At 34.4% G+C, this 12,412-nt stretch overlaps 1 protein-coding gene across 1 annotated transcript in view; it reads right to left on the bottom strand.

Annotated features, from left to right (window-relative positions):
- The window catches only part of NHLRC2 (NHL repeat containing 2), a 59,617-nt gene that overhangs the window by 20,231 nt on the left and 26,974 nt on the right, over positions 1 to 12,412 (bottom strand). The window contains exon 5 of the mRNA XM_027112657.1: positions 4,971 to 5,100. Coding sequence (XP_026968458.1) covers positions 4,971 to 5,100 — 130 coding nt within the window. The remainder of the gene's footprint in view (positions 1 to 4,970; positions 5,101 to 12,412) is intronic.

Genomic DNA, 12,412 nt, shown 5'->3' with positions numbered 1-12,412 from the left:
AAAAAAAAAAAAAAAAAAAAAAAAAAAAAAAAGTACATTCTATAAATGTACACTTATAGTCCTTAAAGCATTTTTAGTTTTATGATTAACAGATTTTTTTTCTTCCATATGGATCAATTATCATACCCAATCAGTTCAGTAAATTATTCTACTGGGGCTTCCCTGATGGCACAGTGGTTGACAGTCCGCCTGCCAATGCAGGGGACACGGGTTCGTGCCCCGGTCCGGGAAGATCCCACATGCCACGGAGCGGCTGGGCCCGTGAGCCATAGCCGCTGAGCCTGCGCGTCTGGAGTCTGTGCTCCATAGCGGGAGAGGCCACAGCAGTGAGAGGCCTGAGTACAGCAAAAAATAAATAAATAAAAATAAATTATTCTACTGGATTATTTACTTCTACTTTTATTTCACAAAGTATTCAGGTAGTTTACAAGGAAATAAACCCTAGTAAGATAAATAAATTTAAAATAAGAAAATTGAAGCAATAGGTAAATAGAGTAGAAAAGAAAGATGCAGCCAAGTAATATTAAAATATGAATGTCAGCCCAGAGATGGAAACAACCTAAGTGCCCATCATCGGATGAATGGATAAAGAAGATGTGGCACATATATACAATGGAATATTACTCAGCCATAAAAAGAAACGAAATTGAGCTATTTGTAATGAGGTGGATAGACCTAGAGTCTGTCATACAGAGTGAAATAAGTCAGAGAAAGACAAATACCGTATGCTAACACATATGTATGGAATCTAAGAAAAAAAAAGTCATGAAGAACCTAGGGTTAAGACAGGAATAAAGACACAGACCTACTGGAGAACAGACTTGAGGATATGGGGAGGGGGAAGGGTGAGCTGTGACAAAGCGAGGGAGAGGCATGGACATATATACACTACCAAACAAGGTAGATAGCTAGTGGGAAGCAGCCGCATAGCACAGGGATATCAGCTCGGTGCTTTGTGACCGCCTGGAGGGGTGGGATAGGGAGGGTGGGAGGGAGGGAGACGCAAGAGGGAAGAGATATGGGAACATATGTATATGTATAACTGATTCACTTTGTTATAAAGCAGAAACTAACACAACATTGTAAAGCAATTATACCCCAATAAAGGTGTTAAAAAAAAAAATGAATGTCATGTTTCCGTTACACTTTGCTAGAGACAAACCTGTCTCTAAGTTTCCTAGGAATCAATATAACAAAGCAAACACAATCAGTTATGATATTCAAATTATCCAGGAGCTTAAAAACAAACTTGATACTTAGAAAAAAACATAATTATCTATAACACAGAAAAATTCTCTAGTAGATAATCAGACAGGTTATTTATAACATAATAACTGAAATTAGCAGCAAACCCTTATAGTAAAAACAGTTCAGAAGTCCCACAGGACTGTGTTTTGATGAAATATATAACATGAAACATATACATATATAAATGAATGTAAGATATGTTGATGTGTTAATATATTTTTAAATGAATGACATGATGTCAAAATACAGTTAAGTAAAAACAATTGTAAGGAGAGCAATTATTCTATGATCCAATTTCCCCATACTCTGACAATAATGCATTAATCCAGGATTAGACTTCAGAGTGATTTAAAGCAGTGGCTCTTAAAATGTTTTGGGGTAACACACCACTTCGAAACTGATGAGAATCTGACCAACTCCCCCAAACCTTAAATAGAATTTCTGGGAAATTTAAGTACTTCACAAAATCTAACCATGAATGCCTTGAGTATATAACTCAAGGTTAAAAACTCTTGTAGTCATTGTGATTATAGGTCCTTCATACAGTACTTGAAAACCATTTTCTCTTAGCATTTTGAAAGGTGTTGAGCTTATTTAAGTGCATTCAAGATTACTCCTCTTGCCAAGTACCTGGAGTGAAGCTAATTTAAACTGTAAGTTAAATGTGGAACCATATGCTTTTAATGATCTATTGAGCTAAGGTAGGATTCACTTCCTTTTCTAAAAGCTGAGCTTAATAAAGACACAAGCCTCAGCACATCACTCCAGTTGGAAGCTGAGGGAGTACTTGTCAACAGAGCCAATATTTTTCTTGGAAAGCAATTTGGGTACACTCTCAATATGAGATAAACAACCAGAAATTCCATGCCATAAAGTATGACTGAAAAATTTTTAGCCTATAAAAATATGTAAGTACGTTATTAAATAAATCCAACTTAGTAAAGCATCCAGTAAAGTACACCCTGTTTTTAAGCAATGTATATTCTGAAATATGTAACAGACTGAATTACTGGTCTCAAGTCTTTATTCCTCTGTGGTAATAATACAACCACACCCTTGTCATTGCCTCACTGTAGGCAAAGTGCATATCCCTGCCCCATAACTTTGAGCTTAGTTACGTGACTTGCTTTAATGACAGTAGGTAAGCAGATACAACATGAGCAAAGGCTTTAAATGTGTGTAACTGGGCTTACTCTCCTGTGCTCCTGCCTTTTGCCGAAAGAATATACCTCAGTCAGCTACTGGCTCAAGAAAAAGTAGAAACAAATGGAGATCTGGACCCAAAAAACAGTCTGGAACCAAGCCCAAGCTCAGCCTTGATCAACTGAACCCCAACCCTGTATGTAAGTGAGAAATAAAGGTTCAGGTTTACATGAGTTTGGGGATGATTTCTTATGAAGCTTTACTGTGGCAATTACTGATAGACAGTAAATACAGGCTGTAAGATGTAAAATATAAATATCAATAACTGAATTGCTATATGGACTATTAACTATAAATCACTGGGGCCTTACATATTAAGAGAATTTTTTTTTCCCTTGAGGGAAGGTAATAACATACCAAAATAACAGTTCTCATCCACTTTGACTATTTTACTAACAGATATATTTCAGACTGTTTTTCCATCTATAAGATTATGTTCAAATAGCTCAGGTGTGTACCAAAAGCAGAGAGGCAAGTCCGGTTAAGTCCTGATGGGGATGAGTATTTTCAACCCTGAAATTATTTAGAATTGCTGGTGCACGGTGATAAAAAGAAGATCGAGGTGTAGTTGGTTTTCTTATTGTTTTTAAAATCTCTACATATAATATATCCCCTTATTGACTGCTCTTGAGACACACTGCTCCCTCTACCTTCTCAACCCCTCCCCACTCTGAGCCACTAAAACAACTCGTCATTATTAGGGCACCAAATTCCCAAAATGGACTTTTCAAAAATGACTTACACAAAATACCTAAGTTACATATATTAAGTGCAGGTAGTACCAGAAGTTCATTCAGTTACTTTATAAATATTAAAAGCTTTAAAAAAAGTTAATCACAATGAAAAAATTAAGGTCTTTGAATTATAACCAAATTGGCATCATAAAAAAATTATCTCAAATGTAAAATCATCCAACTAAGATGGTGCTTAAGTCACTCTATAAATATATTAAAATCATACAAACCATTTAGCTCCAAGTTCCATTTTCAATATATTCTACTAAATTTCTTTCTTCATTACTCTGTTTTTAAACATGTAGGATAACCATGTCAGCAACGCTGAGGGCCAGTGAAAAATGAGAGTACTAGCGCTCCTGGATTATCTTTTAGTCAAGTAATATATAGGTAACAAAGATTGTAAAAATAAGGCAAATCTCATTTTCAATTTTCTAAGTAATTCAGTAGGATAAAGTTTTTACTTTTTAAATTAAGTTTTATTTTTTAATCTTAACTTTTTCTTCCAGTTTTATTTATATAATTGACATATATAGCACTGTATAAGTTTAAGATGTACAACATAATGATTTGACTTATATACATCATGAAATAATTACATTAAGTTTAGTGAATATCCATCACCTCATATAGATTAAAAAAGAAGAGAAAAAATTTTTTTCCTTATGATGAGAACTCTTAGGATTTACTCATCTTAACAACTTTCATACACACATACAGCACTGTTAGTTATATTAATCATGTTGTACATTATAGCCCTACTTCTTATGTATCTTATAACTGGAATTTTGTACTTTTTGACCACCTTCATCCAAATCCCCCACCCCTGCCTCTGGTGACCACAAATCTGATGTCTTTCTCTATACGTTTGTTTGTTTTTTGAAGTATAATCGACTACAACTCTATGATAGCTCCTGGTACACAACGTAGTGATTTGATATTTCTATACATTGCAGAATGATCACCGTAAGTCTAGTTACCAAAGATATTATATTATTATTGACTATATTCCTCATGTTGCACACTGCATTCCTGTGACTCATTTCTTTTGTAACTGGAAATTTGTGCCTCAATTTTCCTCACCTATTTCACTCATCCCCACCATCCCCTTCCTTGTTCGTTGTATCTATGACTCTCTTTCTGTTTTGTTATGTTTGCTCATTTGTTTTTAGATTCCACATATAAGTGAAATTATACAGTATTTGTCTTTCTCACCCTCTAGGTCCATTCATGTTGTCACAAACGGCAAGATTTCATTCTTTTTTATGGCTGAGTAATATTCCATTGTATATAGTTTTTTTTAACTACTCAAAAGAAGCTATAATAATTAAATAAAAATTTTATTGATAATCTAAAAAAACCCTCTCATTTCTTGATTTTTTACACGACAGTAAATAAAAAGGACATTGTTAAACAGTATAGTGTGTGAATAATCTTTTGAAATTCTGAAACTATAGTCTGTCCAACTTCAGAATATTCAGAACTATCTTAATTGGAAGCTGCAACTAAGATGAAATTCTTTAACATTAGAGAAATACATACCCTATCTTGTGTATAAAATATAATATGTATGTAATGTTACATGTAATATATAATGATATATTTACTCTATCTTCTATATATTACCGTTGGCTTTGTTTTTATGCAATTAACAAATCCCAAGTCATTGGTATAAAAGCATAAAATAACTAGTAAAAGAATTAGTCAAAAATGAATGTTCCCATAATATCTTAAAACTTCTACTTAACAAAATTTACTTATATTTAATATCAAAAGTTTACATACCTGACCTTCCAAAAACTATATCCCAAGGAGAGCTAATGGGCTGTTCTTCTCCTTTAGCTCCACCTTCTTTATCTGTACCTTGAATTCCAATGCCAGCTACAGTGCTCACCATCTCAGCTTCTAGGTCAATCTATAGACATTAATACAGGTTTTATGCAATGCATCTATTTCCCGTAGAACATACAGAAAACATGTACTTTATTTACAGTATGTGTGAACTTATTATATGTTAATTAATAAAACTGAGTGGTTTTTAGTGTGTAAAAAAAAAACCATGTGCAACACACTTAAAAAAAAAAAAGCTTAAAGAAAAAGGCTAATCAAGTACATGGTGACCTGGTTATTGAAATGCATAAAACTCAGTCCTTTTCATTTCTCCATCCGTCCATTCCCCCACTTTCCTCTTATTCCCCTCCCTCATCATGCCTCTACCAGAACTGCTGTTGATCTCATCTCAACTATAAAATATTTTAAAAGGTGAAATTTGAAAATTTAAAGCAGAATCAAGGAAAACACTTGCTTCTTAAATTAAGTGTATGTATTTCAATTATGCTTGGCTAGTAACTGACACATATGGAGCTTAATACGTGGTAAGAACTAATCCAAGTATCAACCATCCATCCATCCATCCACTCATCTTAATAACCCTATGACTGTGATTTTGATTACTTTAGAGGAAACTGAGGCACAGATCATTCAGTAAGAGCCCAAGATTTTACAGCTAGTAAGTCAAGGATCTTGGATTTGAACCAGTTCTAGCTCTACTATGTTATATAGCCTCTGCTTCATAAACCAAAAAATCAATGCATTCTACTGAAAAAAGATGCTCTGGTTTCATCTCCTGAGACACTTTCAACATTTTATCATGAAAATTTTCAAACACAGAGAAAGCTGAAAGAATACTGCACCAAACATCCATATATCAACAGTTCACTGACTTGCTTTACCACATATCTCATCCAGCTATCAATCCTTCAATTCATTTACATTTTCCGATGCATTTCAAAGTAAATCATAAACATTAGTACACTGTCCCTAAATATTTCAGTAGGCTTGTCATTAACTAGAGTTCCATATTTGTTCAGATCTCCTTTTTCCTTTTTTGAGGCAAAACTTACAACGAAATGCACAAATCTTAAGTGTATCACCTGATAAATTCTCAAAGATGCATAAACCTGTGTGGCCCCAACTTATATACAGAACGTTACCTTCACTCCAGAAAGTTCCCTCATACCTCCTTCCAGTCATTCTTGAACCCAGTGGCAAACAGTGTTAATTTTTTATTTCCATCACAGATTAGTTGTAACTCTTCTAGGATCTCAGATAAATGGAGTCATACAGTAATGAACTCTTTTGTGTGAGGCTTCTTTCATTTAACATGTTTGAGATTTATTCATGTTCCTTTTTATTGCTGAGCAGTATTCCATATAAGGAATACATCACAGTTCATTTATATATTTTCTTACTCACAGACAGCTGGGCTATTTCCAGTTTGGGGGCCTTCAAATAGAGTTGCTATTAATATTCTTGTATAAGCCTTTTTGTGGACATGCTTTCACTTCTCTTGGGTATACACAGAGGACTGTAACTGCTATGTTATAGGGAAAGTATATGATTAGTTTGATTAAAAAACTCCCAAAAGGTTTTCTCCAGTGCTCTATCATTTTCTGTTCCCTCCAATGATGTATGAGAGTTCAAACTGCTCCACATCCTTGCCAACCTATGGTATTGTCAGTCTTTTTAATTTTAACCATTATACTGGGTATACAGTGGTATTTCATTGTGGTTTGAACGTACACTTCCTTCTCAGCTCATGATGTTGATCACTTTTCTATGTGCTTGTGGTCATTCTTGTATCTTCTTTTGAAAAATATTCAAATCTTTGGCTCATTTTTCATTGGTCTGCCTTCTCATTTTTCAGTTGTAGAAGCCTTTATATTTCATGGATACTAATCCCCTACATAGATGCGTTTTTGTGAATTTTTGTGACTATTTTCTGACAGCCTGTGGCTTTTCACTTTAACAGTGAAGTTTAATAGAAGTTTTACATTTAGATAAATTTGAATTTATAGTTTTTTTTCTTTTATGATTATTGTTTCTGTGTCCTGTCTTTGAGAAACCTTTGCCTACATGCAAGTCACAAGGATATTCTCATGTTTTCTTGTAAAAGCTTCATAGTTTTAGCATTTACATTTAGGTCTGTGATGCATCTTGAATTGATGTTTGTATATGGTGTGTGAAGTAGGTGTCATATGTATTTTTTCCCCATGTTGGTATTTAGTTGTTCAAGCACAATGTGCAGAAATGACTTTCCTTTCTCCCCTGATTTCATGCTTTTTAGAAAATCAAGTGACATGTATACACTGATGTGTATACAATTGATGACTGATAAGAACCTGCAGTACAAACAAACAAAAAAACAACTAATACTAAACTTTCTTTGGGTTATTTGTATGGAAATATGTTAATATAAATGTTTCAGACATTACATGAAATTTCTAAAAATCTTATATGTTCTGGTATAATGTTATAATTCATAATTCTAGTTATTACTTTAAAATGTATATCTCAGAAATAACTAAATTTCCTTGTCAACTGCATTATTATCAACTTTCATCAAATCTTTAACCGTGGTCATTTTTAAGTCTTTTGTCATTTACAGACAGTTCTGGGTGTACTCTGATGCTTTTGCAAAAATGTTCCTATAAAAGGGTTTCATCTTCAAGGAATTCATGGAAAAGACTCTGACAAGTACAGGTTTTTGGTAACTGACTATACTGCTGAACTGAATGAATAAGCATTTTCAGAACTCTAATGGAAAACTGATGAATTCATAAAAGTGCTAACAAAAGATCAAGATGAAAAAAAATTAATTACATGGGACTGAGTGAACTGATGAGGATGATTATAATTTTTGTGACTTTCTGTTTGAATAAAAAGAAGAAAAAAATCCCACAAGGACTCAGAAGCAAAAAATATACCAATCAATTTTCACTGGAAAGTAAACGAGCCGTTACAGTGGAGAATTACTGGACTGAATGTCAATATCATGACATAGTATGAGTGTGTTTCGTGTTTGGTAATTGCAATCATTGTTGCGGTCATCCATTTACAATGCTTGGTGTCAGTTTATCTCTTGTAAAAATAAAATTGTGTGTGTGTGTGTGTGTGTGTCTGTGTCTGTGTGTGTGTGTATGTGTGGAAAAAAAGGAGTTTTCAGTTAACTAATAGTCATGCTCTATAGAAACAGTATTTTAGAAGCAATATTCTGATTACCACTTATCCAGGTGATTGATTAACATAAACCTCAAGGAAAAGAAATCCTAGTATGGAGTTCTCTTTCAGTAAGTGCACATTTCTTAAGATGACTCCCATGAATACCGACACCCATAGACTGAAATTCATTTTTTTTCACTTTTCTCCCAAACCCACATCACCAAAATTCCAAGCTATTACCTTAGAGCTTCTTGTAAAAAAAAAAAAAAAAAAAAAGAAAATCAAGTAACTGCACAGGTGTAAGGTTACTTCTAGGTGCTGCATTCTTTTTTACTGATCTATATATCTATCCTTATGAAAGTATGACATTGTCTTGATTATACATAGTACAGCATGAGTATATAGCATAGCATTATAGCAAACCTTCAAATCAGATAGTGTAAATCTTTCAACTTTGTTCTTTTTCAATATTGTTTTAGATATAATAATCCTTTGCTTGCATTTCCACATAAATTTTGGAACCTATTTGTTAATATCTACCAAAAAAGCCTGATGGCGTTTTAATTGGGACGGCACTGAATCTATAGATCAATTTAGAGCAAACTGAATTTTGAGTTTTTCAATCCAATATTAATTTTTGTCAGCAATTTTTATAGTTTGAAGTATATAGTTTGAAGTTCAAACTGCTCCACATCCTTGCCAACCTATGGTATTGTCAGTCTTTTTAATTTTAACCATTATACTGGATATACAGTGGGCTTGTATATATTTCCAAAAACTTATTCTAAGTATTTTATTTTGGTTGCTAAGTAAATAGAATTTAAAAATTCCATTTCCAGTTGACTATTACTAGTATATAATAAATATAAAACAAATAAAAATAAAATAAATAAAATAAAAATACAGTTGATATTTATATACTGATTTTGTATTTTGCAACCTTTCTAAATTCACTTATTAGTTCAAGTAACTCTGTATAGATTTCTTAGAATTTTCTATGTACATGTCATGTCACTGACAAATAGAGTTATTCTTCTTTCTTCTCATCCTCTATATCTTTTATTTCTCTTTCTTGCCTTATTATAATGGCTAGTACTTCCAGTACAATGTTTAATAGGCATGGTAAGAGTGGGGATCCCTGCCTTGTTCCCCCTCTTGAAGGGAAAGTATTCAATACTTTGCATTAAGTGTAGCTGTAGGCTTTTTGCAGATGGCCTGATTTTATCATACTGAGGACATTCATTTCCATTTGAAGTTCACAATTTTAACATGATTAGGTATTAAATGTTTTCCAATGTTTTTCTGAATCTAGTGAAGCATCATCTTTTATTCTGTTACTATGGTGAATTACATTTATCACCAGATTTATTCTGGTGAAATCCTCTTGCATTATTTTTAGTAGCTGCTCTATAATATCCTGAAATTGTAAAGAATATTCATCAGTGTAACTTTATTTATATTTTTACTGAACTCAAAATCTGCAAAATATAATCTGCAAAAATACCATAGGCAGCTACAGATGGGCCCTTGAAATAGATCTTGATTTAAGAAATGTATCACAGAAACTGATAGGATAGTTTAAAAAATCCTCTTGGAAGAAGCCCAGGGCCCAGGTAATGTTACAAGGGAGTTTTAATAAATATTCAAAACCATTAATTCCTATGTTAGACAAATTATTCCAAAAAACAGAAAAAGAATGAAAACCAGCTCATTTGATGAGCTTAGTGTGACCTTGATTCCAAAATCTGGTGAGAACAGTACAAGAAAATATAGAGCCATTTAATTTTAAAATATTAAATATAATTTTGGATAATCAAAACCAATTTGACTTTTTAAAAAATTCATGATTAGGTAAGGTTTATCACAGGATTAAAAAGATGGTTCAACATCAAAAGTATCTATTAATGTAATTCATCATATCAGAATACTAAGGGCAAAAAACTATACAATTATTTCCATAAATGTAGAAAATGCATTTAATAAAATCATATAATAATTCTTAGTAACAAGGAATAAAGTTTCTTAACTTCATAAATATTTTATTTCCTAAAGCTATGGAAAATATTAAACTTGTGGAGAAAGTTTACAAGAGTTCCATTTAAGACTACGAGCATGACAAGACACCCACTATGGCTGTAATGCTTAAAAGCAATATAATAAAAGGAAATGGGAAGTATAAAAATAAGAAGGAAAGATAAAACTGTCATTTGTTCCTTCAAAAAATATAATTTACTTACATGAGAAAGAAACAGAAGTTTTTGCAGAAATGGATAAGTTGATCCTAAAATTCATATGGAATTGCAAGGGATTCAGAACAGTCAAAACAATGTTGAAAAAGAAATAAGTAGGAGGATTCATACTTTCTGATTTCTGATTATTAAAAGTTATAGCAATCAAAACAGTGTGGTACTGGCATAAGGACAGATACATAGATCAATGGAATAGACTTGAAAGTCCAGAAATAAACCCATGCATGTATGAATAATTTTCAAAAGGTTGCCAAGACTATTCAATGGTGAAATAATAGTCTCTTCCATAAATGGTTCTGGGATAACTGGATCCACATGTAAAAGAATGAAGTTGGACCCTTACTTCATACCATATGCAAAAATCAACTAAAAATGGATCTAAGAGCTAACTGTGAGAGCCATAACTATAAAAACCTTAGAAGAAAACATAGGAATAAATCTTCGTGACCTTGGATTTGGCAGTGGATTCTTACAAGACACAAAAAATATAAGCAATGATAGAAATAAATAAATTGGGAATCATCAAAATATAAAACTTCTGTACATCAAAAGACATGATTAAGAAAGTGAAAGGAGGAGGAGGGAGGAACCAAGATGGCGGAGTAGAAGGACGTGCTCTCACTCCCTCTTGGGAGAACACCAAAATCACAACTAGCTGCTGGACAATCATCGACAGGAAGACACTGGAACTCACCAAAATAGATACCCCACATCCAAAGACAAAGAAGAGGCCACAATGAGATGGTAGGAGGGGCACAATCACAGTAAAATCAAATCCCGTAACTGCTGGGTGGGTGACTCACAGACTGGAGAACACTTATAACACAGAAGTCCACCTACTGGAGAGAAGGTTCCGAGCCCCAAGTCAGGCTTCCCAACCTGGGCGTCCGGCAACAGGAGGAGGAATTCCTAGAGAATCAGACGTTGAAGCCTTGTGGGAATTGATTGCAGGACTTCGACAGGACTGGGGGAAACAGAGATTCCACTCTTGGAGGGCACACACAAAGTAGTGTGTGCATCGGGACCCAGGTGAAGGAGCAGTGACCCCAGGGGAAACTGAACCAGACCTACTTGCTACTGTTGGAGGGTCTCCTGCAGAGGCAGTGGGGGGTGGGGGGAGCTGTGGCTCACCGTGGGGACGGAGACGCTGGCAGTGGAGGTTCTGGGAAGTACTCCTTAGCGAGAGCCCTCCCAGAGTGTCATTAGCCCCACCAAAGAGCCCAGGTAGGCTCCAGTGTTGGGTTGCCTCAGGCAAAACAATCAACAGGTAGGGAACCCAGCCCCACCCATCAGCAGACAAGCAGATTAAAGTTTTACTGAGCTCTGCCCACCAGAGCAACAGTCAGCTCTACCCACCACCAGTCCCTCCCATCAGGAAACTTACACAAGCCTCTTAGGTAGCCTCATACACCAGAGGGCAGAGAGCAGAAGCAATAAGAACTACAGTCCTGCAGCCTATGGAACAAAAACCACATTCACAGAAAGATAGACAAGATGAAAAGGTAGAAGGCTATGTACCAGATGAAGGAACAAGATAAAACCCCCCAAAAACAACTAAATGAAGTGGAGATAGGCAACCTTCCAGTAAGAGAATTCAGAATAATGATAGTGAAGATGGTCCAGGACCTCGGAAAAAGAATGGAGGCAAAGATCGAGAAGATGCAAGAAATGTTTAACAAAGACCTAGAAGAATTAAAGAACAAACAAACAGAGATGAACAATACAACAACTGAAATGAAAACTACACTAGAAGGAATCAATAGTAGAATAACTGAGGCAGAAGAACAGATAAGTGACCTGGAAGACAGAATGGTGGAATTCACTGCTGCAGAACAGAATAAAGAAAAAAGAATGAAAAGAAATGAAGACAGCCTAAGAGACCTCTGGGACAACATTAAACACAACAACATTCGCATTATAAGTGTCCCAGAAAGAGAAGAGAGAGACAAAGGACCCGAGAAAATATCTGAAGAGATT

This window comes from Aethalodelphis obliquidens, unplaced genomic scaffold (genome assembly GCF_003676395.1).
Source record: "Aethalodelphis obliquidens isolate GAN/ISIS:26980383/991018 unplaced genomic scaffold, ASM367639v1 scaffold11, whole genome shotgun sequence".
In the NCBI taxonomy this organism is placed as follows: Eukaryota; Metazoa; Chordata; class Mammalia; order Artiodactyla; family Delphinidae; genus Aethalodelphis; species Aethalodelphis obliquidens.
Note: the sequence above shows the minus strand (reverse complement) of the source record. Positions and strands in the feature narration are given on the sequence as shown.